The sequence below is a fragment of the Rhinopithecus bieti genome, unplaced genomic scaffold (assembly GCF_001698545.2).
Source record: "Rhinopithecus bieti isolate Rb0 unplaced genomic scaffold, ASM169854v2 scaffold_19200, whole genome shotgun sequence".
Taxonomy (NCBI): Eukaryota; Metazoa; Chordata; class Mammalia; order Primates; family Cercopithecidae; genus Rhinopithecus; species Rhinopithecus bieti.
The window spans coordinates 267,970-294,270 of NW_016809419.1; the positions used below are offsets into that span (position 1 = coordinate 267,970).

Consider the following 26,301-nt stretch of genomic DNA (forward strand, 5'->3'; position numbering starts at 1 on the left):
CACCCCCACCCCCGAAGCCACCCCCCCCACTGGGCTCTCCCTTTCCAGTCATCAGTTCTTCCATGGGGTCCCCTGGTCTGCCCCTCCAGCTCCCCAGGATTCTCCGGGCCTGTCAGCAGCCCCCAGGTGAGAGGTTGTGACCAACTTACTGCCTGGCCACTTTCGTTTTCTTGTTTTCCTTGTAACCGAGGATCCGTATGTGAACTTCCCCATGGCCCATTGACCTTCCAGTTCTCTAATCTTGTCAGGCCTGTGGTCTTTGTGAGACCCCTTGCCTTTCCTGAGGTGACTGATCTTTCAGTGCATGCTTCCTCCCCTAAAAGAACCCTAATATTCTTTGTTTTTGTGTGTGTGTGGTTTTTTTTTTTTTTTTTTGAGATGGAGTCTTGCTCTGTTGCCCAGGCTGGAGTGCAGTGGCACGATCTCGGCTCACTGCAACCTCTGCCTCCTGGGTTCAAGCGATTCTCTTGCCTCAGCCTCCTGACTATCTGGGATTACAGGTGCCTACCACTGCGCCCAGCTAATTCTGATATTCTTGATGTCCTTTTCATCTATCAGTGATTTTCTGCCCTTTTGGTCCCATCTGCTTTCCCAAGACACCTGCCCTTCAGGGTCACTGTGTTGCACAATTTCGGGGGGCCTGTTTATTCTCTTTGGGGTTGTGCTCCAGGGATGGCCCTTCACATAGACTGCAGTGTAAATGACGCCCTCTGGAATGTGCACTGCAGGGCCTTGCTTAGTGGTAGGGAATGATTTCCATCACTTCTGTGAGATTCTCCTTCCCAACAAGTCTTCCTATGACTTCCCTATTTCCCCCATCCCAGATTAACTCAACAGTGTCACTCCCTGGGGGTGGGTCTGGCCCCCCTGAAGATGTGAAGCCACCAGTCTTAGGGGTCCGGGGCCTGCACTGTCCACCCCCTCCAGGTGGCCCTGGGGCTGGCAAACGGCTATGTGCAATCTGCGGGGACAGAAGCTCAGGTATGGGGCTCAGAGGATGAACAGAGAGGGAGAGTCTGGGCCATGTATCATCACCTGTGGGATTCCCAGGGCTTATGGGGTTTGGTCAGAGCAAGTGACCTCGGGGAGGCCTGATGAGAGTAAAGAAGCTGAAGCTGAGATGTAGGATGCGATTGGGGGGAAGGTCAGAGGGAAAAGGGAGTGCGTGTAGGGTTTCTGAACAGTGGGGAGACTGGGACTGGATCGTCACTCAGCTCCTGGTTCCCTCTCTCTGTATTTGGCAAACGGAGAGGACTTAAACTTTTAAGTTTTGCTAGGGGGAGATTGGAAAGAGACTAAATGGTGAAGCTGTCTCCATGCAACCTTCTTATTGCTCCTCCCGTTTCCCTGTAGGCAAACACTACGGGGTTTACAGCTGTGAGGGTTGCAAGGGCTTCTTCAAACGCACCATCCGCAAGGACCTTACATACTCTTGCCGGGACAACAAAGACTGCACAGTGGACAAGCGCCAGCGGAACCGCTGTCAGTACTGCCGCTATCAGAAGTGCCTGGCCACTGGCATGAAGAGGGAGGGTAAGGACCTGCCCTACCCAGGTGTCTTAGACCACATACCCTTCTCCCCTATCCCACTTAGACTGTGTACGTCTCTGGAAGGCTGGACTGTTCTCTCTCCTCTAGAGGGCGATATTTGATTTCTCTCTCCCTTTGCAGCTCTCCTCCGTACTAGCCTGTTCTGGCCCTTGAGTTTCCCTCTTAATGATTAGGTCTCTGTGGCCTGCACCTATGACCCCTCCCTAGACTGGTCCTAGGATAGAATAACTTTTCCTTACCCATGATGGGCTGTCTCCCCATTTCTAACCTAAGTAGTTCCTCCTCTCTTTCATTCCACGGACCTTCTCTGGTCTCTGTTTCCTGTTATCTGTGATCTTTCCTCTAACTCCTGGGAGTCTGACACTCTTAAGCTTACAGACTTTACTGAAGACCTCAGGGCTTCCCTTCCTTCTCCATCTTATCTTCTTAAGTCAGATTCCTAGGATTCTGAGAGACCCTTTAGAGTACATCTTGGTCAAAATGCCCACTTTAGAGAAGATGAGCCTGAGGCTTGGCTCTCCCAAGGTCATGCAACAAAGGAGTGGCAGGCAGGTTTGGGATCAGAACCCACATCTCTGAAGACCTAGGCCAGTGCTCCTTTCACTGCCTATTTGTTGAATAAGAAGAGCACAAGATTTGTACTCAGACACACTTAGATTAAGTTGTATGACCTGCTATGTAGTATATGAATTTAAGCAAACTAATCTCTTTGAATCCCAAGTTCTTCATCTTTAAAAATGAGAATAAATGCTTCCAGTGTCATTATGATAATTGAATAAATGTTAAAATGTGCTTAGCATGTTTCTTGGCATATTTTATTAAAAAAAATTTTTTTTTCTATCAGCTTTCTCAGGTGAAATCTTGGCATGTTTTTTAGCCATGTAGTAGGCTCTCCATTTAAATTCCTCCCTAATTCTTTTACCTACCTCACCTTTCCAGACTGACTTATCTGCCCTTTTATAACCCTTGCTTCAGGGCTGCCCCCAGTCCACCCTTTCTAGTGACTTCCCCATTCCTATAAATATCTCCCAAGGGCCATGAGATCCTGATGAGGCCGTAAGGGTATTTGTGGAACCCCTTCATGGATGGCTGCTGACTTTCCATTTTTTCTCTCCCCCTTCCCCCTGCAGCGGTACAGGAGGAGCGTCAGCGGGGAAAAGACAAGGATGGGGATGGGGAGGGGCTGGGGAGCCCCGAGGAGATGCCTGTGGACAGGATCCTGGAGGCAGAGCTTGCTGTGGAGCAGAAGAGTGACCAGGGCGTTGAGGGTCCTGGGGGAACCGGGGGTAGCGGCAGCAGTGTGAGTGTTGGGGTCAATCCACTCTCCTTGGTGATAGGGGTTGGGGGAGGCAGTCTAGGTCTGTTCTATATCCCCTCCCCCTTCTTTCCCCTCATAACCTTCCTAACACTACTTGGGACTGGAAGTGCTGCCAAACAAGGTCTTTCAAACCTCTGAGGTGGATGTGATAGCTCCTTCTGTCTCCAATCCCCAAACAACCCACTGGCAGAACCACAGGCATGTCCCAAATAAATAATTGTTTGCACGAATGCCAGAAGAGAAGCCTGACTTACAGGGATTGGTTTGGATGGGGCTCACAGGAAGACTGTATGTAAGAAGGGGTTGTCAAAAGCCTCTTACAAGGGGCTCCCAGCGTATCTCAAAATCTTCCATAACTCTTACCCCTGTCCCCTGCAGCCAAATGACCCCGTGACTAACATCTGTCAGGCAGCTGACAAACAGCTATTCACGCTTGTTGAGTGGGCGAAGAGGATCCCACACTTTTCCTCCTTGCCTCTGGATGATCAGGTCATATTGCTGCGGGCAGGTCAGTGACCTTGGATCCCTTTGACCTCTTGACATTTGACCCCTCTTTGACTTCCCAACCTTTAGTGACCCCAGTGGCCTTACCTTGTGTACTCAGGGAGCCAAACTTGCTGACCTTGCCACCTCTTTTTTCCTTCTCTTCCACTGATGTGCTTTGAATCCCTTGGCCTGATTTCTGGCTCCTGACCCTTGCTGCCCCACCCAGGCTGGAATGAGCTCCTCATTGCCTCCTTCTCCCACCGATCCATTGACGTTCGAGATGGCATCCTCCTTGCCACAGGTCTTCACGTGCACCGCAACTCAGCCCATTCGGCAGGAGTAGGAGCCATCTTTGATCGGTCAGTGGCCCTCGGCTAGGCTGGCATGTAGATAGAGGGGGTGGGGCTATAGGCTGGTCCGTGTCCAAGGCTGGCTGAGCTGTGACCTTTGAGTGACCTGCAGGTCCCTCTCCAGGGTGCTGACAGAGCTAGTGTCCAAAATGCGAGACATGAGGATGGACAAGACAGAGCTTGGCTGCCTGAGGGCAATCATTCTGTTTAATCCAGGTAAGAGGAGGATTACCTTTGTCTCTCAAGGCCAAGGCAACCTTGGAGCCTCCTCTTCTCCGAGACTCCTAAGTTACCCAGCTATCCCCCTCAGTAAGACCCTCAACCTGGAAATCTCCCAACTGGCCAAGGAAAAACCCACATCCACGGATCCATCCCACAAACCCAGTGGGCCCTGCTTCCCTTGCCAGGCCTCTGGTAAAGGGCAAGCAAATGCAGCCCGAAAGGGGCATCCTGTGACTGACATCCACACGGCTATCCTGATTTGGTTTGCCTTCATTTCTCTTCCTCCTCTCTTCCCTGCCATCCCAGATGCCAAGGGGCTCTCCAACCCTAGTGAGGTGGAGGTCCTGCGGGAGAAAGTGTATGCATCACTGGAGACCTACTGCAAACAGAAGTACCCTGAGCAGCAGGGACGGTGAGATGGGGCTGGGGGCACTGAGGCTCCCTTGGGAGTGGGGAGTGCTATGTGGATGTGTTCAGGGCCCGTGTGCTTCCAGCTCTCAATCCCCCTCTCCCACCTCCACTCCAGGTTTGCCAAGCTGCTGCTACGTCTTCCTGCCCTCCGGTCCATCGGCCTTAAGTGTCTAGAGCATCTGTTTTTCTTCAAGCTCATTGGTGACACCCCCATTGATACCTTCCTCATGGAGATGCTTGAGGCTCCCCATCAACTGGCCTGAGCTCAGACCCCGACATGGTGCTTCTCACACCGGAGGAGCACACATCCGAGAGGGACTCCAAGCCCTGGGGCAGGGTGGGGGGCCATGTTCCCAGAACCTTGATGGGGTGAGAAGTACAGGGCAGAACCAAGAACATAAACCCTCCAAGGGATCTGCTTGATATCCCAAGTTGGAAGGGACCCCAGATCCCCGTGAGGACTGGTTGTCTCCCTTCAGTGGCCTTGAGTCTCTGAATTTGTCGGGGTCTCCCGTGATTTGGGGTGATTTCTCACCCTCTGTCCTTCCCCCAGCACAAAGCACTGGCCCTGCCTCCAGGACCTTGCTTCCTTCTCATCTTGCCTCATTTTGCTTCCCATCTGAAGAGTGGAAATGGGGAACTCCCCCAGAGGTGGATATTGGGGGGCAGGCCCCCCAAACTGATAGACATGGGAGTAGGGCCTGACAGGCCTTCCTCTTCTCAAATCTGGCAGATGGGGCCCTCTCTGGAAGAGGGAGGGGCCCTGTTACTGTCCAGAGTCTCTTTTTACACTTCACCTCCTTCTGCAGTCAGACTGAGATATAAAAAAGGTGGTGGTGGTGAAGGGGCTGGTGGAGATGTATGAACCGATCTGCTATTTTTAATTTCCTCTGAGGATAGAGACTTGCAGTTAGACTCAAAGAAGTACTGTACTTTCCCAGGTTGACTAAGAAATGCCAGTGGTGGAGGTGGGTGTTTGGGAAAGGCAGGGCCCTGAAATGGCGTGTCCCTAGGGCTCTTCAAGCACTAGCCTTCCCAGCTTTCCCCCCTCTCCATCTCTTCCTGTCTAACTTGGGGAAGGGCCTGGGCTGTGAGGACAGGGCCCCCACAGGGGATGTTTTCGTGAGTGTAGTCCCGGAGGCCTTCCCTTCACAGCTCTCCTCCGGCCCTGGGCACATAGCATAGGCTGGGGACACAGGATCCTGGCCTGAGAATTGAGGGGAGGTGGCCAGCCCGCAGAGGTGGGGTGCTGGGGCTGCATGATTTTTGCCCTGCGTCCTTTCTCTTTGGGGCTCCTTTCCCCTCTCACTCATACATAAAATCGCTTTCAAATTAAAATCGCTGTTTTTCTGGACTGAGGTGACTATGAGGATGGGCAGCGCCGTTTCAGGCTTGGGGGGGTATCCGGTTGGGAGCTCCGGACGCGATCCCTGGACGCCGCCACCGAGGTTCCCTGGGGCCCAAGAGGTGGACGCAGGGTGGGGGACACAAGGCAAGCTTTGTCGGGGAGGGGGGAGAGGGTGTGCCAGGCTAGGGGCGGGGCCGGCCGGAGGAGGAAGGGGGGCGGTGGATTCTCAAAGGCGCCTTGTTCGCTCGTGCCCTCTCCGCACCAGCGGGCGGCGGCGCCTCGGCTCGCTCCGGCCTTCCCTCCGGCCGCGCTGCGGGCTCCGGGCAGACCCGGCGCCGTGCCTGCCCGTGGGGGCGCACTGGGCGCTAAGCGCTGCGGGCTTCTCAGGCGTTGCCCGCCCGGAGGCGGCCCACGTCCCTGAGTGACCCCATTTCCCTGGACTCTTCCAACCAGAGTCGACTGCTCGCTCATCTTACCACTGCTGCCCCTCTACCTGGGCTCTGGGACTCCCTTACCGCGTCCCCCATGTGCATCTCCTTGGACGTGACTATCCTGTGTTTGTCGGTGGGTTCCAGTAGAACACCTCCCCATACATCCCCCGCCCCAGTTCGTCGCTATCTATAGCCTTGTCTATAAATACCCCCGCCCTGGCCCGCTCTGTAATTACACGGGGCGGGGTGAGGGAAGTAATTATGGAGACCTGATTATGGGTGGGGTGGGGACTGCGACCCCCCAGGCCCGCCTCTTCCCTCCCACTGTGCCCTAAATCCCACCCAGGCCTCTGCTGAAAGGGGGCTCTGGTCCCCCAAGAGGGAGGGAATGGGAGTGGGTGTGTGTGATTGGACGTTTGGGTCCTAGAAAAGGAAGGGGCTAAGGAAGATATTGGGGTTCCCGAAAAGAGAATCTTAGGGTACAGGCCATTGAGATCTACAAGGAGCAGGAGACAGCCAGAGAGAGGGAGGGTTCTTGCCTCCCTCCCCAGGTGGAGACTGAGGGTGGGGTTTCCCCTCGGTGGCTGTGGGCGGGCGGCTGGAGGCAGGGGCCGGGCCGGGGGCGGGGGCGAGGTGGGGGCTCTGGGCGCCAGGGTGGCCGGGGACACACAGAAGCGGCAGCCACCGAGGAGGGAGCAGTGCCGGGAGCCCCGACGGCGCCTTGCTGCATGGAGCTGGGCCGCTGACAGCTGTCGCTGCCCGCAGCCTCTGACCTCCCTGGGACCCCAGCGTCTGAGGCTCATAGTCTGCTCCCTGTCTTCTGTCAGCCTCAGAGCATCCAGCGTCTCAGGCCGACCTGGGTCCTTGGGACCCCGCGTTCTGGTTTCTCAGCCATGGAGCGGTGCAGCCGCTGCCATTGCCTCCTCCTCCCCCTACTCCTACCTCTGGTGCTGGGGCTGAGCGCGGCCCCAGGCTGGGCAGGTAAGAGGAGTCCTGATGCCTGAATCCTCGGAGTCTGGAGCTCCGAGTGTCTCTGGGAAGGGGACAGCTGATACCTGGGGCAGGAGCGTCTGAGTCTAACAAGGAGATTTGGGGCTTCAAGGGTCCAGGCTGGAGGGCAGGACACCTGTGTTCCTTGGATTCAGGGTAGGGATCTCTTTCTCCTTGAAGTGACTGGGGGAGGGCAGGTAGGGCTGAAAGGTGGAGGACCACTTTAGAGAGCCCTGAATGGGGATGGATGCTTGTCTTGGGTCCTTGGGAAGAGCTGAAGATGGCCAGAGCTGAAGATGGCCAGAGCTAAAGATGACCAGGGCCAGCCGGGTCCAGTCATTGCTGGTGTGGGGGTGGTAGATGCCAATGTCGATGGGTGAGGCGTGTGTGTCTTCCGGCCTTTCTGTTGCTATCTCTGGGATAAGGGGTGAGCACCTGTGATTCAGAGCAGAGCCCAGTAAGCCCAGAAAGAAAGGGTGCCTTGACTACCTGTCTCATTGGCCTCCTGGACAGGGACCCCCTCCCCCTCCCTGTGCCCTCAATGCTGCCACGCAGCTGGCTCTGGGGAGCACTGGGGCTGGCTGCCAACAGGACGGCCCGCCGGACAGGCCAGGATCAGGTGTCTGAGGCCAGAGCCAACTCTTTGCATTCCTGCCTAGCCCCTCCTCCCTGTGGCCAGCCAGGCTCCCCTGGGACCCTGGTGTCCACAACCTTGATCTTTTCCTTCTTTTTCCCAGGACCCAGAATTCCTGGCTTCTAGGAAAGGGGATTTGATGTCAGGGAGGAGGGGGCTGTGAGCATCAAACCCTCAGCAGGCTGGAAAAAGCCCACTATTTCTGGAGACACTGAGGGCTGATTTGTATTTAACTTGACTATTAACTTGACTATAAATTTGTATTTAACTTGACTTCTCTGCTTTAGAGAGAAAATGGTCAGAATGGCAGCATAAAGGATTTAGATTAGATTTCAGAAGGAAGAACTTCCAAGATGTGAGGACAGTGAGGCCCAGAGCCAGGACATTGAGGCGTATGGTGCCTGTAGGGTCTAGGAGTCTTTCTTAGGGGGAAGAGGGATCCTCTGGCATGGAGGCAGGAGGATGGCTAAGATGACTGTTTCTTATTTCAGGAGCTGAGTCGGTAGAGATGGGACTTTAGGGAAATGAGTTACTGTGGAATTCTTAAGGTTAGAGAATAAGGCATCTGGGGGGCCAGAGGTAGAGTGGTGGAGGGTGATGGGGCTACCAATGGGGAGCCTGTGGGACAGATTAGGCTGGAGACAGTGGGGCAAGTATGTGGCCTGGTGTGAGAAGATGGTGGGCGGACCTGTGGGTAGGTCGTCTATATGATCGAATTGTACTCCCCTGGGGTTTGGTGGAGGGTAGGGGCCTCCAAGGTCTCCTTGGCCTGGGGTCTCTGTGAGTCTCTGTGTCTCTGTCTCACTCACCCTTCGTCTCTCAAAGCAGCCCTTGTGTGTTGGTGTTTGCGGAGCTGCCACACGCGCGGGGGCCAGGCTTAGGCGGGGGTTGGGGGGGAAGGCCGTGGTTTCCCGGCTCCTGGACTCAAAGGGCCTTTTCTCTGCCTGCCTGCCCCACCTCAACCACCCCACCCAGCTCTGCTCTCCTGATTGCTCTGGCCTCTGCCCTGCCCCACACTTCTATGAAAGTTTTGCTGGAACTCTCTTTGGGATTTTTCCAATCTGTAGCTGATGGTGTGAAGAGTATGTATACAGAGGAGCAAGTGAGGTCGAGGTGATCTTTTGTTTTCCAGGGAGTCTGAGCCCTAGGAAGCTGAGTTCTAGGTAGATGGACTGGTGGGCTGGGTCTTGAATCTTTGGGTCCCAGGTGGTGGGGTTGGTGATGGGGGTGAGACAGGATTGAGGTTCCAGGTGTGGGGAGCTTGCCTGGGTTCTGGGCAAGCACTCTGATGGGATCCACAGATGTGTGGCTCGGGGCCCTGGACTTGTTCCGGCTCTGCGTGGCAGCTTCAGCCCCCGCCCCCCATTCCTCCACCCCTCCCCAACTCATCTCCTAAACCAGGAGGCACAGACTCCTGGGAGAGCTGTCTTGTATCTTTTTCCTCAGCATGGTCAGGGTTGTTGCCACCCCATCCCCCAAACCTGGGATCTGTAGCTGCTCAAAGCCCCTCTCATAGAGCTGCCTCTCTGATCTCTTCCTCGTGGCCCCCCTGCACCTCCTGTGCCCAGGATGATCGATTGCCCAGATGTTGTTTGTGCTGGAGACGGGACAGATGCCAGAGACCCAGAGAGTGAGAGATATGGAAAGAGAGTGAGAGGGAGGGAGAGAAAAAGATGGACAGAATATGAGAGAAACGGAGGAAACAGAAGAGACAGAGACAAAAAGACCAACATAATGAGACAGAGAGAGTAAGAGAGTGAGAGAGACAGGAGACAGATGGAGAGTTGAGACAGATGTTCAGAGAGCACAGAGAGAGACGGATTCATAGGCTAAAAGACAAAGGGACAGCGTAAGAGAGGCAGATGCTAGGAGAGAGAGGGGCAGGAGTGTCATGGGGATGAATGCCAGCTGATGCTGCCCTGCCTCCAGGTACCTTTGCATTTCCCGTCCATTCAGGCACTGTTCAGAAGCAAGTGAGGGTGAGGTGACCTTTCCCTTGCAGGGAGTTTGAGCCCTGGAAAGCTGAGTTCTAGATCCCAAATGTCCCCTATTTATGCCCTCCTGAGGGCATGTCCCTTCTCCTGATAGTCATGGACTCTCCCAGGTGCACCCCCTGTGGATGTGCTCCGGGCTCTGAGGTTCCCCTCCCTCCCTGATGGTGTCCAGAGAACGAAAGGCATCTGTCCAGCTGATGTGGCCTACCGAGTAGCACGACCTGCCCAGCTCAGTGCACCCACTCGCCAGCTTTTCCCAGGTATGGGTGACGTGGTGGGGTAGGGAGGCCTGGGGGAGGTAATGGGATGGGGCCTAGGATCAGACACCAGGAGGAAAGGGGTTGTGGCGGCTCCCTTTGCCCCTCACTCTGTGTGTATCTCTCTTGGATACTAGGAGGATTTCCCAAAGATTTCTCTCTGCTGACTGTTGTCCGGACTCGCCCTAGTCTCCAAGCTCCCCTCCTGACTCTCTACAGTGCCCAGGGTGTCCAACAGCTGGGCCTGGAGCTGGGCCGACCTGTCCGCTTCCTGTATGTGGACCAGACTGGGCGGCCTCAACCTCCTGCTCAGCCAGTCTTCCGAGGCCTCAGCCTAGCAGATGGCAAGTAAGTTTGTTTGCTCCTCTGGTCTGCTTGGCCCACACTTTGAGGAGGAAGTGCCCCGGAACTCCTACACTCTAAACTGTGAAACCCTTCAGACTCTTTGGGCCACAACACACCTACCCACTGCCCAAACTTCAGTCACTTCTAGTCCAGAGTTTGGGCTTTAGAGTGTGCAGCCTTCTCTGCATGTTGAACTTGCCTGTACCTTGGGCAAGTTACTTAAAGTTTTTGAGCCTCACTTTCTACATCTGTAAAATGGACATGAAATAGAATTGGCACAAATAAGAAAGTGATGGCATGGTGCCTGGTGCACTGTAAACACTCAATAAACGGCAGCTTTTGTTATTACTGCTCTTATCACCATTCGCTTCAACTCTCATCACTGCTTTCCAACCATGTTGACTCCCCCACTTCAGTCAGCCAACAGTTCACTTGAACCTCTCCCCCCATGTCCAGGTGGCACCGTGTGGCTGTGGCTGTGAAGGGCCAGTCTGTCACCCTCATTGTTGACTGCAAGAAGCGAGTCACCCGGCCACTCCCACGAAGTGCTCGTCCAGTATTGGACACCCATGGAGTGATAATCTTTGGTGCCCGTATCCTGGATGAAGAAGTCTTTGAGGTAACCAGAGCAATCAGAGGCAGGATTGACTTCTGGTCCCCTGTGTTGTGCCCACTCCCCTCTGGCCCCAGCATGTCATCTTCCTATTCCCTAGGCCTTCATTTTTTTTTTTCTTGTGAATTTTCATTTCCATTTTATATCTTCAGGGCTACTATTCTCTGCAGGAGAACTAGATGCCTACCTATATAGCAGTACTGTCCACAGCCACTTACTCTGTCCCTCAGTCTTCATCAGTTCCTTCATCCATCCATCCCTTCAACCCCTCTCTCTCCTCACCCACCCATCCATTCACTCACTCGCTGGACAACCTAGGCATACATCCACCACCCACTCCCCCATCCATTTACTCATCTATGCATCACACACCCACCTACTTATGCATGAAGGCTTATATCCACCCACCTGTCCATCCTCCCCTGCTTAACCACTCTTCCCTTCAAACCACCCATCTATGCTTCCATCCATCTATCCTCTTCAACTCCTCCATCCAGCTATTCACTCACCCACCCACCCGCCCTCCCCATCTCCCCATGCATACAAGGATGCATGCATCCCTTCAGCCACCCATCTGTCCATTATCCTTCTACCAACTCAACCACTCCCTCCTTCAATACACTCATGCACCCATCTCCTCACCCACTTATTTCCCATCTGACTATTCATTCACCCACATAAGTTCACCCATCTACCTATTCACCCATTTGCTTCCATCTACTCTGTAACCCCTGTTCATCTGCCTATCAGTCTACCCTCCCATACATACATTTATTCATTTGCTATTTATCAGTGCTCCCACTCATTGATGTATGTAAGCCCCTAGCCACCCATCCACTCATCTATCCATTCATCCATCCCTCCATTCACCCTCCAAGCCAGTCAACATTTTCTGAATACCTGCTGGCCAAGGAGAACAAAGAAGAAGAATATAAAGTCTCTATCACCCCCAAGAGCTCTCAGGTGGGCTCTGGAAAAGAGACAACATCCCCTAAATTATGGTGCAGTGGAGAGTATGCTAAGCACCATGTGTGGGTAAATGCCATTGGAACTCAGAAATGGGTTCTCCCCACTCCATTTCTAGAGGTCCACAGAATTCTCGTCATCACTGCCATTGAAAGACCAAGGCATCTAAGGCTGAGCCCTGTCTCTGGAAGCCACTGTGAAAGGGCTCATGCATTGCTACAAAGGGCAGAGGGGAGGCAAATAATTCTGGAAGGCCTGGGATCTGGTCCTGATTCTACCATTCTGGGTGACCTTGGGGCAGTCACTGCCTTTTTGGGCTTTTCTGAATGGAATGTATCTGAAAAATTGGTAGAAAGAAAGATCCTTGTTCTGCTAACTTTCCTGGTTGTTATGAAGGTCCCATGAGATCCCTTGAAAACTGAAAAGGGCTGTGCATATGGAGGACTGACAGTGACCTTCTCCCGTCATAGGGTTTTGCCTAGGATTGGCCTCCTGCCCTTTCTCCTGGATGATACCCTCTGCCTCTCTCTGAATCTCTCTGCTCCATCTCTCTCATATCTTTGCAGGGTGATGTCCAGGAGTTGGCCATTGTCCCAGGGGTCCAAGCAGCCTATGAATCGTGTGAACAGAAGGAGCTGGAATGCGAGGGGGGCCAGAGGGAAAGACCCCAAAACCAACAGCCTCACAGAGCCCAGAGATCTCCAGAGCAGCAACCATCAAGACTTCATAGGCCACAAAATCAGGAACCCCAGCGCCAGGTGAGGGAGCCAGGAGAACCCCCAAGTGCAGCACACCCCAGAGAGGGAAGACACCCAGGCATCTCTCCTCCTTAGTTGTCCTCCCCACCCTCATCTTCCTATTCTCATCACCCCCTCTTCCTAGTCCTCATTCATCAGCCTTTTATTTTCATCTAAAATAAAAGAGTTGTTATGAAGAATTCGTGGCTGGGAGCTGTGTTCCCTGCTCTGCGTCTCCTCTACCAGGTCTTCCTGGAACTGTGTCCCTGGGTTTTCCCTTCCTTCCTTGAATTAAGAGATTGGGAGACAGTGGGGGCATGGTGAGAGCTGGGGAGGCAGGTAGGAGAGCAGCGTAGAGGGGACTGAAGCCAGGAGAAAGCAGTTAGGATGGTGAGACCAAGGAGGAGGAATGGGAAGGAGTGGGGATGAAGGGAATGTCAAAGTAGGGGTGGGTCTGCAGAATTGTGGGGGTGGGGAGCCTGGTCTCTGGCCCCCACCTACCTGGAGGGGCAGGAAAAGGGGAGGTGAGGTGGTGGGGGAAGGGAAGGGAAGGGAGCCTGGGTTAGGTGGCGACTGGACAGTTAGAATACAGATAGGCTCTGGGGTCAGTGGACTGAAGAGCAGAGGGTCAATCTCTTAATCATGTCTGCTTCTGCCTCACATGTGGAACCCCTTCTCTCTGTTTCACCTCCCCCCACCTCCCTCCTGACTCTCAACCTCTCCTTTCATCTTCAACTCTGTTTCCCAACTCCACACCTCCCCCGTTTCCCAACACCCACACCATCTTTTTATCTCCCTCTCCTGCCCTTCACCCCACACCTTCCAATTACCTCATCCCCTTCCTGTCTATGCCCACCCCCCAATCCCAGCCCACTGAGTCTCTCTACTATGACTACGAGCCCCCGTATTATGATGTGATGACTACGGGGACAACCCCTGATTATCAGGTAAACTCAAGGGACCCCTTCATTTCTTCCCTTTCTCCTAGCACCCCTAGCAATCATCTCCTAGAACACCTTCCTCCCCTCCCCCATGCTGTGGGAAGAGGCACAGTGTGTTTAGATGATGGGGATTTACTTACTCCCTGTCCCCTCCCTGTCTCTCTGCTGCAGCACCCTGGGACCCCCCACCACAAGCCTCCCCCTTCCCCTAGGGGGCGTCGGACCCCTCCCCGAAAGCCTACCCCACCTGCCAAGCAGTCAGCGGCCCGGCAGGCGTCCCCCTCACCAGACCAGAGGCCCTCTCCAACTGCAGGCTTTGGCCCAGCACGGGGCCAGCCTCCCCCTTCCCGACACCCAGCTCGGAGGGCAGCTTCCCCCACTGCCTGGCCCCCCCCCCAGGACCAGAGGCAGCGGTTACCGGCAGGTAGAGCCGGGGCATCCAGATCTCTGCCCCCAAACCTCTATGACCTTGTAGGTTCACTCTCCCCAGACTATCCCCCTCCAAAGGGGCTGCAAGATCTGAGATTTCCCCATCCCCCAGCACAGACAGACCCTGCCCTTGGGGGACGGGTGCTGCTTTGCCACCCTTCTGCTAACCTTTCTCCTTCCTTCCCACCCTGTGCTACTCTTCTCCTTCTCTCTTTGGGGTCAGGACCCCACCCCAGGTGAAGAGGAAGAAATCCTGGAGTCAAGCCCCTTGCCACCCCTTAAGGAGGTAACTTTATGCCCCACTCTCACCCTAGCTGGGGGAAATGGGCACCTGTGACTCACTCCCCTCGGCCCCTGACATCTTGATGGACCAGCCCCTCCTCTGGCCGGAGGGTTCTTCCTCATTTCCATTGATGGCCTCTGTCTTTGGGTCACTCTATAGTTCTGTGGGTCTGCTTGTCTCTCTTAGTCCAGCCAGTTCCCTTCAGTATCCAGGCCTCCTTCCATGATTCTTTGATTCCAGAGTGACCTCGTCTCCATGTTGGTGTCTAATGGTCTTACTTTCTATGTCCTATTTCTGTTTCTAGGAGCCACTTTCTGTCCAATGTTGTCACCGTTTGTCTTCCCTATCTCTCTGGTCATTCCTGGACTACTTTGTCTGTCATTGTGTTCATGGACTGTCCACTCTGCATCTAGCCCTCCGGCCACCCTTCATTTTATCCACCACTTCTTCCCACTGGACCCACTTTCTGGACATCTCTCCCCATTTTCAGCCTTTGATGGCCCTTCCATTTGTATACAACCACTCCCATGGCTCTTCTTGGGAGAAAAACTCCAGTTCTGATTAACCTCAGAATCCTTTGGGCTAGAAGTTGTCACACCCTGGGGTCCAGGGTAAGCCTCCTCTCAGCCCTAACATCCCCATCTACTCCTCTCCCTCCCCATCCCTGGGAAGGAGCGGACAGATCTCCAGGTCCCCCCCACAGCCGACAGGTTCCAGGCAGAGGAATATGGGGAGGGTGGCACAGACCCTCCTGAAGGGCCCTACGATTACACCTATGGCTATGGGGATGATTATCGTGAGGAGACAGAGCTTGGCCCTGCCCTCTCTGCGGAGACAGTCCACTCAGGAGCCGTAAGTGAAAGGAGCTTCTCTTTCATTCTTGACCACCAGTGGGAGCTACAAGAATTGCTTCTTGTTGGTTTTGATCCTTGGCTGTTGGCTGTGAGCAACTTCCCATCCCTGTGACTTGTCATTTTCTGTTCACATATGATATATACGTTGCTTGAAAAGATTACTACCTGCCTTCCCTTGCCAAATGTCTTACCTTGTGACTCTTGTGGATACTTTTGCTCAGGGCAATCGGGAATTTAAATAAAAAATATGTAGCCACTTCCTGTCTTTCTTTATCATTTCCTGTCTAACTGAAACTGGATTTCATAAAGCTTTTGGTCAATAAACTACTACCTAGTGTCCATTTTCAGTGTTTCTCTATCATTTCTTCTTGGTGAAACAATTTTTTTGTTTATGTTTCTACCGAACGATCTAACTTCCTATGTCACCTTTTTGTTAACCTACAGGCCACTTATTATCTGTCCCTTCCTGCCTTCTCCAGCTGTGGCATCCATCTTGGTAACTGTGTCAGGTTGGACTGCAAGGGATTTATTATTTCTGTTCTGGCTCTAGTTTTTCATGCTATCTTGTGACAATTCCCTTTGACAATAAGCCACTTCCTGTATGTCTCAGGTCATCTAAATCATAAAGTTTCCATTGTGGGCCTCAATATTTCTCATGGCTACTTCCTGTGTGTCCTAGCCTTGATGTTTGTGTTTTCTGGAGGAATTACCCTTCACTGTCATGATTCCCTTTGCAGGAGTCACATTCTACCTGTTTTGTGCCCTTCTTTTCTCTCTGGGTCACGGTAGCCATGTTGTTGTTGAAGGTTTACTTCCTGGATCCTCTGTCTTTGGCTGCTTCCTGTCTGTTCAGCCACTTCCTGTTTGTCCAGTTTGTTTTCTAGCCATGTTGGCCATGTTTAATTTTCCTCGGCTCTGGCATCATTCTTGCTTCCACATGTTTGTCATTTTGTTTTGTGTTCCTTAGTTGTTCTCATATCTTCCAGTATTCCCTGTCAGTGGGACTGCTTCCTGTCTACTCCATCTTCTGCCTGCCTTGCAGTTCTGGCTGCCTCCTCTACTGTGCTGCTGCATCCCATACCTCCCCTCTCTTGCCTCCCTTGAGCTTCTGCTGCCTTTCTTTTATGCTGCTCTCTGGGTATTTGGGGTTGATATGGGATTTCAGAGAGTTTTGAAAATGATCATTGCTGTTTGATGAGAATGAAGATGGAGAGGGACATTCTGAAGATCTTTGTTGGGGGGAGTTGGGGTGGTGGTGAATGTCTCCCATTCTCCCTGTTCTTATTTTGTTTCTGGCCCTAGAGTTGGGAACAGTTATCTGAGTGGAGGTGTGCAAGGGAGGGAACTGGTGGGCTTGGAATGTACTTAAGGGCTAGAAGAAGGGCAATGCATTCAGTGGGGACTGCTCTCCAATTTTTTTTTTTTTGAGGCAGTGTCTCACTCTGTCACTCAGGTTGGAGTGCAGTGGCAGAATCTTGGCTCACTGCAACCTCTGCTTCCTGGGTTCAAGCAATCCTCCTGCCTCAGCCTTCCGAGTAGCTGGGATTACAGACATGTGCCACCACGCCCGGCTATTTTTTGTATTTTTAGTAGAGACGGGGTTTCACGTGTTGGCCAGGCTGGTCTCAAACTACTGACCTCAAATGATCTGCCTGTTTCCGCCTCCCAAAGTTCTAGGATTACAGGCATGCGTCACTGTGCCCAGCCTCCAAATTTACTTGGAGTATGGATGCTTAACCTTTGGGGCATATTTAAACTTGTGAACCCTTTGACATCCTAAATAAAATTCTGTGCATAATAGCATATACTTTTTCATTTCTGGAGAAAGACTCAGAGCTTTCTTCAGATTCTTTTTTTTTGAGATGGAGTTTTGCTCTTGTTGCCTAGGCTGGAGTACAATGGCATGATCTCGGCTCACTTCAACCTCCACCTCCTGGATTCAAACAATTCTCCTGCCTCAGCTTCCCAAGTAGCTGGGATTACAGGCATGTGCCACCACGCCTGGCTAATTCTGTGTTTTTATTAGAGATGGGGTTTCACCATGTTGGTCAGGCTGGTCTCAAACTCCTGACCTCAGGTGATCTGCGTGCCTCCACCTCCCAAAGTACTGGGATTATGGGCGTGAGCCACCTCACCCAGCCTAGGTTTTATCAGGTTCTCATATGGGTCCATGCCCTCCTCTTACCCCAAATAAAAATCTACCCACAATCTTAGAGAGATTCTTTTATGATGTATTGGGGTAAATGTCTGGAAGGTTTCTTAAGGTTCTAGGGATTCCTGGGGTCAGAGGGAGTTTGGGGGATGGGATAGGGTCCTCTAGAAGAGGGTTTGGGAAGGTGGGTGGTTTAAAATCCCTGGAAGGGGCTGAGTGTGGTGGCTCATGCCTGTAATGCCAGCACTTTGGGAGGCCAAGGCAGGCGGATCACCTGAGGTCAGGCGTTTGAGACCAGCCTGGCTAACATGGTGAAACCCCATATCTAATAAAAATACAAAAATTAGCCGGGCATGGTGGTGCACATCTGTAATCCCAGTGTAATCCCAGCTACTTGGGAGGCTGAGGCAGGAGAATCACTTGAACCTGGAAGGCGGAGGTTATAGTGAGCTGAGATCGCGCCACTGTACTTCAGCCTGGGTGACAGAGCGAGACTTCTCAAAAAAAAGAAAAAAACCCGAAAAACCAAACAACAACAACAACAACAACAACAACAACAACAACAACACACTAGAAAGGTCTGGGGACCTTCCTGAAAGAGGCCGTCAGGGAGATGGAGAGGTTGTGTTTGCTGAGGTGGGGCTGGGAACTGTTTGGGGGGCAGGGAACCCTGAGGTCTCCTTGGCAGGCTTGAAAGGTATATGAAGAGGGAGTTTTAGGGGAGGGCTGTGGGGCTTTCGGGTAGGGCTGAAGTGGTCTCGAGAGGATCTAAGAATCAAGGTTGGAGTTGAGATGGGGGCAGGCCTGGTGTTCTGGCTGCTCACGGGCCCCACTGGGGGTTACATGTGTGTCTCCCTCAGGCTGCCCATGGACCCCGAGGGCTGAAGGGAGAGAAGGGAGAGCCTGCGGTGTTGGAACCTGTAAGTTATGCTGGTCACAGGGCTGAGGTGGTGGAAAGAGGAGAAGCGAGTGGGGTTTGGTGTGCTGGTCCTGTCGCCTCTGACTTTTAACTTTTGACTCCACAGGGTATGCTTGTGGAGGGGCCTCCTGGCCCAGAAGGCCCTGCGGTGAGTCTAGCAGTGACCTGGTGACCATGCTTTTCTCAGAAAGTCCTGCTATGTGCTCATCTGAGCCTTCCCCACATATGCTCAGGCCTCCTCCTCAGAACTCTGGAGCATCTCTCCAATCAACGCTTCCCAGATTCCCAGATCTCTTCTGCACAGACCACTCCTTAGCCACAGGCTGAGTGCCCACACCTGTCTGAATGCCCACACCTGACCCTTACTGTTTTGTTCCTCAGGGATTGATTGGTCCCCCTGGCATCCAGGGGAACCCAGGCCCAGTTGGAGACCCTGGAGAGAGGGTAAGGGGGTGTCCTCTATGTGAGGGGGGAGCTTTGGGGGAGCTAGTGGTATCCAAGTAGGGGCTGCCATGCCCAGTAATTTCTTGTTAGGTGGCTTGTTAATGAATGAGGGAATGGTTGTGCTTCCCAGCAACCAGAAAGGAGGGCAAACTCTGGTTGGGGAGGGTACTAATCTGGTTTCTCACCCTCAGTTTTCCCCATGGGGGTGGGAGACTCAGGAAAGAGCTAGAGGAGTCTACACTTATTCTGTTGAAGAGGATATTTCAAAATCATGCTAAGATCTTGATGTCCCCTTATCTGTCACCCCATCTTTTGCATTCTCTTCCCACTCCAGGGCCCTCCTGGCCGAGCAGGGCTCCCTGGATCAGATGGGGCTCCTGGTCCTCCTGGCACATCTCTCATGCTCCCAGTGAGTTGTCGCTTGGGTTTTGGAACCTGCTGATGGGGAAGACAAGGAATTGTGTAGTGTTATCAAGAACCAGATGGGCAGGAAAGCTATGGAGGAGTCTCTAAAGATCATCATTCCAAAGGGATTTGTCTTTGGGGTGGGGGAGATGGGTCCTCGTCAGATGACCTAGAGCAAAACACCAGTCTTCTAGGACTGGGCGGAACAGCCTATATTTCAGGGACTCTAGAACCAAAAGAGAGTCTTTCTGGAGGCAGAGGCTGAACAGTGGAGGAGGAGGGCAGGAGTTGAGTTTCTGGAATCCTCTAAGTGGTTATCTGGAAGCCATGGGAAATGCTGGATGGGCAGAACCTGGGGCAAGTGGCAGAAATGCTGGAGGAAACCTCTGCCTGGGAGGGTCCCATGGCTTTCTTGGAAGAGAATCTGGATCTTCTCTCCTTGCCCTCAGTTCCGATTTGGCAGTGGTGGGGGTGACAAGGGCCCTGTGGTGGCGGCCCAGGAGGCTCAGGCCCAGGCGATCCTGCAGCAGGCGAGGGTGAGTGGGGCTGCTTCCCTGGAAAGGGAAGGCTCTAGGGGGCACTGGAAGGTTTGGTTGGAGTGAATGTGGGGCAGGGGAGGCCTGGGTTGGTTTGGGGTTGACAGGGAGGTTGGGGAGAATCCTGGGTAGTGGACGAGGATCAGGAGAGGAAGGGTGAATTTGGAGGGTGCTGGGGCTGGGGGTTCCCACTGCCTCTCCCTCAGCTCTGCTGTCACCCTGCTTCCCTAGCTGGCGCTCCGTGGACCCCCTGGCCCCATGGGATACACAGGACGCCCTGGGCCCTTGGTGAGTGAGCAGGGTGCTTGGGTGGAGGATGCTTTATTTGTGTGTGTGGTGTGGATAGTTCTGGAGAGGCGCTTCTTTTGGGGGAACACTCAGAGGCCACTGCTGGGTGTGTCCTTCGTTACGACCGTCCTCTCTTCTCTCTCCCAGGGCCAACCTGGGAGCCCTGGCCTGAAAGGAGAGTCTGGAGACTTAGGACCTCAGGTGACCACCCTCCTCCACTGCACCCCAATGTCTGTTCCCCAGCTCAGTCTCCCTCACTCCCCTCCCATGCCTCCTAACCCTACCCCATCTCTCCTCTTACCAGGGCCCCAGAGGACCTCAGGGACTCACAGGCCCTCCTGGCAAAGCTGGACGAAGGGTGAGTGCCCCAGGGGTGGATGGGTGTTGTGGGGAGACAGGGCCTGCAGTGTGGGGGACTGTGCCCCTACTTGCTCTGACACTTCCCTTGTTCTCCCAGGGCCGGGCAGGTGCTGATGGAGCCCGGGGGATGCCTGGAGAACCTGGAGTGAAGGTAGCAGACTTGGGCCCCTCCCTGAAGCCTGTAGCCTTCAGCTCACCCTGGGCTCAGTTGTTTCTTGGGGATGGCCTAGTTCCCCAGGCTCCCCCAGGATCAGTGCCCCAACTCAGGTGCAATAGGGAGGGGTGGGCTTGGACAGGGCCGTGTCCTCACTCTGGCTGCCCCTCCTCCTCCTAGGGTGACCGAGGTTTTGATGGACTCCCAGGGCTCCCTGGAGAAAAGGGCCATAGGGTGAGTACATTAGTGGGTGTGTGTTGTAATTGGGGATAAATCTTCTGTGGGAGTGAGGATAGGTAGGGAAGGGAGGTTGGAGGCTTGGCAGGAGCTCGGTGAACGTAATGGGTCGGCTAAGTGCAGAGGTTCAGTGTCTGCCTGTGTTGGGGGCTCTGAGGCCCCTCTTACGAGTTCCCCCATTTTGCAGGGTGATACTGGTGCCCAGGGCCTTCCTGGTCCCCCTGGTGAGGATGGAGAGAGGGTAAGTGTAGTGGTAAGTGTAGGGGCTGGGTGCAGGGGAGGTCTAGAAGGCACGGTGGCTTCACCATGTCCTCCTCCTCCAGGGAGACGATGGGGAGATTGGGCCTCGAGGGCTGCCTGGAGAGTCGGTGAGTGTCCAAGGGCTGGTGCTGGGGGAGGGGCTCTGGGGAAGCCAGGAGGGGGACATGGGCACTAAAGGGACACAGTTTTATCCATTCATGCTGTCTCCTCCCCTCACCCTGAATGCAGGGACCTCGAGGTCTCCTTGGCCCCAAAGGCCCACCTGGTATTCCTGGACCTCCTGTAAGTGACTCCCTGACTTCTGACCCTGAGGTGACCCCTTGACCTCTCCAACTCTCCACCTTTGTAGCTGCCTTCCTGCTCTCTCTCCTCTCTCGGCATGCTTCCCATTCCCCGTGAGCTCCCCCTGCTCTGGCCCCACCCTGCCCTGCCTCAGCCTTCACTCCCCATGCACAGGGAGGGCCATGTGGTGTGGTGCCCCGAGGGCCCTTGGGCATAGGAAATAAATCCTTGAGAAAAACAAAACGAATGCCCACAAGCCCACAGATCCACAGTCCCACACCCTGCAGGCCTGGGCCAGCTGTGTTTGCTTGGGTTCAGGATGGATTGGAGGTCTGACCGTCCCAACCTTGGGAATGGCTGGGCCTCTGAAAACCACAGGTCCCTCTGGGCCACTTCAGGCTGCTCACACCCGTCTTGTGTTTCAGGGCGTCCGAGGCATGGATGGTCCCCAGGGTCCCAAAGGGAGCTTGGTGAGTGATGGATGGGAGATCCCGCCCCCATTCTTATCCCCCGAGGTCCCTGCCAGCATCCTGTTGGCCACTATTTTGACCTCTGCCTGCTTCCTGCTCTTGCCCTCTTGGCTGTCACTGCTGGGACTCAGCTCCATGCTCTACATTTGTTCTGTCACCATCTCCTTCTGACCTGTGCCTGGTCACCTGTTTCTAGGGACCCCAGGGAGAGCCAGGACCTCCTGGACAACAGGGCACCCCTGGGACCCAGGTGAGTGGCGCCCCTAATCCCTTCCCCAATTTTCATGGCTTCCCTTGAGCTTCCACAATGGGTCAGATGCTGGAAGGATACAGGAAATTAAGGGTCTCAGGCCCTTGTTGCTCATGCTTTGAATGGGGCGGCTGGCTGGAAGAGACCCTGGGAGGCCCCTGTGACTTCTCTTTCCCTGTATATAGGGTCTCCCTGGGCCCCAGGGTGCCATCGGTCCTCATGGAGAGAAGGTAAGTGACTAAGTGATTTGGAGGACAAGGGGTTTAGAGTGGGGATGTAGAGAGAACCCTAAATGTCCGCTGGGATTTTGTCTGTGTCCAGACATGACCCTCCTAGTGACCCTGAGCCTCTTTGTCTTCCTGCAGGGTCCTCAAGGGAAGCCAGGGCTCCCGGGCATGCCTGGCTCCGACGGACCCCCGGTGAGTGGGCCCCCACTTCCGAATCCAGTTCCCCTGGCCTTCCGCCTCAGTGCATGACCTCAAAGCTTCTTCAGTGACCCTTGCACTGAAAGGTTACTGGTGGTGCTTGTCCATGGACAGTTGGCTTCACTCGGTCACAGGAAATTTGGGTTGGAAGAAGTGTAGGGAGGGGTACAGAAAGGGTGACAGGGGCCACTGGTCACATTTTCTATCCCTTACTCCCAGGGTCACCCGGGGAAGGAAGGTCCTCCTGGAACCAAAGGAAACCAGGTGAGACCTTTCATGTCTTTAACCCCTGAGGGAATCTCTACCCAGACTCTAGAGCCACAAAGTCCTTGGGATTTCCTTCTCTCATTATTCATACAGCTCTGCCACATTCTCAATTCCTGTGCCCTGTAACGCTACCCAGACAGCAATGTTGTTACTTCCATTTCCCCCACCCCTGGAGGTCCCCACAGTGACACTCTGAGGCCCCTTTATAAATGCCTCTCTTTTTTCTTCCAGGGTCCCTCTGGACCTCAGGGTCCTCTAGGATACCCAGGACCGCGAGGGGTCAAGGTAACTGACCACCAGGCTGGGAGACAAAGGGCTGTGGTCAGGGGAGCCATATGGGGTCTTAGGAGTTTGGTCCTTCCAACCCACCTCCATCCCTTGATCACTCTACTTCTATGCCCTAACTCTAGGGTGTGGATGGAATTCGGGGTCTGAAGGGTCATAAGGGTGAGAAGGTGAGCACCATGCCCCCAGCTTCCCAGCACGCCAGTCCTGCCGTCTCCTCTCTTCACTGCCTTCCCTCCAGCCTGCCCCGCACTGCCCTCCAGCTCCTGAGCCCCTGCTTCTACCTATGCTCTCGGAATCCCCATTAGAACCCTAGCCCTCTAACCCTAGCCCTCTAACCCCAGCCCTCTAACCCCAGCCCTCTAACCCCAGCCCTCTAACCCCAGCCCTCTAACCCTAGCCCTCTAACCCCAGCCCTCTAACCCCAGCCCTCTAACCCCAGCCCTCTAACCCTAGCCCTCTAACCCTAGCCCTCTAACCCCAGCCCTCTAACCCTAGCCCTCTAACCCTAGCCCTCTAACCCTAGCCCTCTAACCCTAGCCCTCTAACCCTAGCCCTCTGACCCTAGCCCTCTAACCCTAGCCCTCTAACCCTAGCCCTCTGTCATCTGTGGTGTCCTCTCACCTCTACCTTTCTCAGGGCGAGGATGGCTTTCCAGGGTTCAAAGGTGACATAGGCGTGAAAGGTGACAGGGTGAGTAGAGATTCCACACTGGCCCCAGCTCCGTGTCCTGCTGAGCCTCCACTCTGGAGACCCCAAGCAACAGTTTATTCTCCTGAGTCTCCAGACTCTGCAGTTCCGGTGCTGTGTTCTCTTGGGAGCCTGACCCCTACAGGATGATAACCCCATGGTCGGTGTCACGCCTGCCCTCCCATCACTACACTATCCCTCCCTGCCGGCTCCCTGTCCTGCAGTGGCTCCTGGGATCCCTCCAGCCCTCCTCAGCCTCACTGATGCCCATTTCTCCTCTGGGCCCAGATCCTACCTCCAGTCCCCGACACTCACCTCTCCTTCCCTCTCACACAGGGCGAGGTTGGAGTCCCTGGTTCCAGGGGAGAGGATGGTCCTGAGGGGCCAAAGGGACGCACTGGACCGACTGGAGACCCTGGGCCCCCGGGGCTTATGGGCGAGAAGGTGATGGGATGAGGGTTTTGTGCCTGGGTCCTCTGGAGGTGTGGGCACTGAGGTCAGGATGGGCATGGGGGGTGCCCGCAGCTGAAGTCAGCCAGTCAGTTGAAGATGGCCATGCATTAGTTATACTTCTCTCTGTGTAAATGGCATCTCCCAGCTGCTGATGGGCAGAGGGGATATATAAGAAGTCAGGGAAAAGTCCCTGCCATGAAGAGTTGGATGGAGATGAGGCTTAGAGAGTAGCTGTTGCTTCAAGGCAGAGTGAACATGCGTTCGGACTCCAAGCAACAGGAGTTCTGAGATGAGACAGTCTAATAGCAGTGAGGTCTGTGGTCTCCTGAGCTGACTCTCCCCAGCGCTTGCCCTATGCCAGGTGCTGTGCTGATGCGTCCTATGTATCCTATGAGGTAGGCATGTGACAGTACTGTTTCGCTGAGGTTTTACAGAGGCACAGGGATGCTTGTTAATTACATGGCCAGTGAAGGGCAGAGCCAGGGGTTATGCCCAGGCAGTCTGGCTTTAGAGTCTCTGCTCCTAAGCCCTGCTCTGCAGCTGCCTGGGCAGGATGAGCCCTGGAGCCTCTGGGGAAGGGGGCATGCACAGGAGTCAGGGTGTGGTGGGCAAAGGGCCTGTGCAGGGGGACTGGTCTTGGTGGAGCAGGAGTGGGTGCTGGGGTAGATCCCACCTCCCTCGTGGGGTAGATGGAGCTGAGGTTGACAGGTGGGAAGCAGCTAGATCACAGTGACCCCGAAGGACCTGATACCTCTGCATGCACAGGGGAGGTGGAATCCCAGCACTAGAATTGGGGAAAATCCACTCGTGAGAAGGAGAGATTACAAAAGTCAGGCAGCAGTGGGGCAGGCAATTAGGGGCTAGAGGCTGGGGTGTGTGGGGTGTGTTGCTGGCTGGGGGCTGGCCATTATATGTGAGGGTTGAGGTCTCCAGGGGTGGAGCAGCATCTGGGTCTCCTCTCACTCCTAACTGCTCCCTGTCCCTCCACAGGGCAAGCTGGGTGTTCCTGGTCTGCCTGGCTACCCTGGACGTCAGGGACCCAAGGTGATGCTATGCCCCATACGTGCCCCTCTTCCTCTCCCTTCCCTGATCCCTGATTCCAGGAAGCACAGATGCAGGGCAGTGGGGGACCCCAGAGGGAATTTAGCTGACCCCCATTTTATAGACGACGAAAGAGGCCCAGAGAGCAGCAGGGGTTTGTCCAAGGCCACTTAGTTCTTGGCAGAGCTCAGGTCTCCCTCACCACTGCCTTTGTGGCCTCTCCTGACCCCCTTTGCCCCTTCCTGAACCCTACCTTTCATAACTTTTCAATTTCCCCCCTTCTCTATTCTCACCAGGGGTCCCTAGGATTTCCTGGCTTTCCTGGTACCAGTGGAGAGAAGGGAGCCCGGGTAAGCTGGGGGATGAGAGGGGATGAGAAGGGAAGGGCTGGAGAGGTGTAGAGGGGGTCTGTGGGGAGTCTCACGCTGGGTAATGTTCTCTCTGCTTCATTCCCATCAGGGCCTGTCGGGGAAATCAGGGCCTCGGGGAGAACGGGGCCCCACGGTGAGTGCTGGGGAGACAAACAGGTGGCTCAAGGTCCAGAGGGAGGCATTTGGGTTTCTCTGACAACTCCTCTGCCCTCTGTAGGGTCCACGGGGTCAGCGGGGACCCCGAGGTGCCACTGGGAAGTCTGGAGTTAAGGTGAGTGGTCTCTACAGGGCTCCATCTGCCCCCTGCCCACTCAGCCCCAGCCCTCTGTCAACACCCTGACCTCAGGGACAGCTGGAAAGCAGCTCTTCCCACTCCCTGACTGTTTCCCCCCACAGGGAACATCTGGTGGTGATGGCCCCCATGGGCCCCCTGGAGAGAGGGTGAGTATGGATCGAGAGTCCCCTTCCCCTGAACTCCCCAGGAAGCCTGGGTGAGCCAGCTCCCTCCTCACCTCAGGGAGGAAGCTGAGTTCCCCCCCTCAGCCCGTGGCCCCATTCTCCTGACTTCCACCACCTCTGTCTCTAGGGCCTCCCTGGACCTCAGGGTCCCAATGGGTTTCCTGGACCCAAAGGACCCCCGGTAAGTTGGCCCTGAGCTCTGACCCGCCTCGCTTCTCTGAGTCCTTCTTCCCTGCCCTTTCCAACCGAGAGTTCACCTGACACCTGAACCCCTTCCAGGGCCCCCCTGGGAAGGACGGGCTGCCGGGACACCCAGGCCAGAGAGGAGAAGTGGTGAGTGATGCTCCTGGCTACCTATTCTTGGGGGGCTCCCTCAGACCCTTTAACCCCAG

General features: G+C 54.6%; 2 protein-coding genes across 6 annotated transcripts in view; both read left to right on the forward strand.

Annotated features, from left to right (window-relative positions):
• RXRB (retinoid X receptor beta) overlaps positions 1–5,692 on the forward strand; it is a 7,461-nt gene extending 1,769 nt beyond the window's left edge. Inside the window, exons 1-9 of one of the 3 annotated variants that reach the window (XM_017889270.1) lie at positions 1–126; positions 928–981; positions 1,354–1,533; positions 2,682–2,851; positions 3,248–3,377; positions 3,582–3,714; positions 3,818–3,921; positions 4,234–4,339; positions 4,454–5,692. In XM_017889270.1, coding sequence (XP_017744759.1) covers positions 63–126; positions 928–981; positions 1,354–1,533; positions 2,682–2,851; positions 3,248–3,377; positions 3,582–3,714; positions 3,818–3,921; positions 4,234–4,339; positions 4,454–4,601 — 1,089 coding nt within the window. In that variant the 5' untranslated portion in view covers positions 1–62 and the 3' untranslated portion in view covers positions 4,602–5,692. Of the gene's footprint in view, positions 127–824; positions 982–1,353; positions 1,534–2,681; positions 2,852–3,247; positions 3,378–3,581; positions 3,715–3,817; positions 3,922–4,233; positions 4,340–4,453 lie in introns of all 3 variants that reach the window. The other 2 variants (XM_017889268.1, XM_017889269.1) reach the window with 2 other exon arrangements.
• Positions 5,693–6,781: 1,089 nt separating this feature from the next.
• Positions 6,782–26,301, forward strand: part of COL11A2 (collagen type XI alpha 2 chain) — a 30,101-nt gene continuing 10,581 nt past the window's right edge. The window contains exons 1-37 of one of the 3 annotated variants that reach the window (XM_017889273.1): positions 6,782–7,098; positions 9,846–9,995; positions 10,130–10,340; positions 10,794–10,956; positions 12,483–12,674; positions 13,523–13,600; positions 14,247–14,309; positions 14,979–15,158; positions 18,173–18,232; positions 18,338–18,379; positions 18,613–18,675; positions 19,010–19,084; positions 19,530–19,616; positions 19,848–19,904; positions 20,052–20,105; positions 20,209–20,262; positions 20,362–20,415; positions 20,599–20,652; positions 20,843–20,896; positions 20,979–21,023; positions 21,145–21,198; positions 21,624–21,668; positions 21,865–21,918; positions 22,104–22,148; positions 22,284–22,337; positions 22,563–22,607; positions 22,842–22,895; positions 23,021–23,065; positions 23,535–23,588; positions 23,922–24,029; positions 25,029–25,082; positions 25,376–25,429; positions 25,539–25,583; positions 25,668–25,721; positions 25,847–25,891; positions 26,037–26,090; positions 26,189–26,242. In XM_017889273.1, the coding sequence (XP_017744762.1) occupies positions 7,011–7,098; positions 9,846–9,995; positions 10,130–10,340; positions 10,794–10,956; positions 12,483–12,674; positions 13,523–13,600; positions 14,247–14,309; positions 14,979–15,158; positions 18,173–18,232; positions 18,338–18,379; positions 18,613–18,675; positions 19,010–19,084; positions 19,530–19,616; positions 19,848–19,904; positions 20,052–20,105; positions 20,209–20,262; positions 20,362–20,415; positions 20,599–20,652; positions 20,843–20,896; positions 20,979–21,023; positions 21,145–21,198; positions 21,624–21,668; positions 21,865–21,918; positions 22,104–22,148; positions 22,284–22,337; positions 22,563–22,607; positions 22,842–22,895; positions 23,021–23,065; positions 23,535–23,588; positions 23,922–24,029; positions 25,029–25,082; positions 25,376–25,429; positions 25,539–25,583; positions 25,668–25,721; positions 25,847–25,891; positions 26,037–26,090; positions 26,189–26,242 (2,742 nt within the window). In that variant the 5' untranslated portion in view covers positions 6,782–7,010. The remainder of the gene's footprint in view (positions 7,099–9,845; positions 9,996–10,129; positions 10,341–10,793; positions 10,957–12,482; positions 12,675–13,522; positions 13,601–14,246; positions 14,310–14,978; positions 15,159–18,172; positions 18,233–18,337; positions 18,380–18,612; positions 18,676–19,009; positions 19,085–19,529; positions 19,617–19,847; positions 19,905–20,051; positions 20,106–20,208; positions 20,263–20,361; positions 20,416–20,598; positions 20,653–20,842; positions 20,897–20,978; positions 21,024–21,144; positions 21,199–21,623; positions 21,669–21,864; positions 21,919–22,103; positions 22,149–22,283; positions 22,338–22,562; positions 22,608–22,841; positions 22,896–23,020; positions 23,066–23,534; positions 23,589–23,921; positions 24,030–25,028; positions 25,083–25,375; positions 25,430–25,538; positions 25,584–25,667; positions 25,722–25,846; positions 25,892–26,036; positions 26,091–26,188; positions 26,243–26,301) is intronic. The other 2 variants (XM_017889274.1, XM_017889275.1) reach the window with 2 other exon arrangements.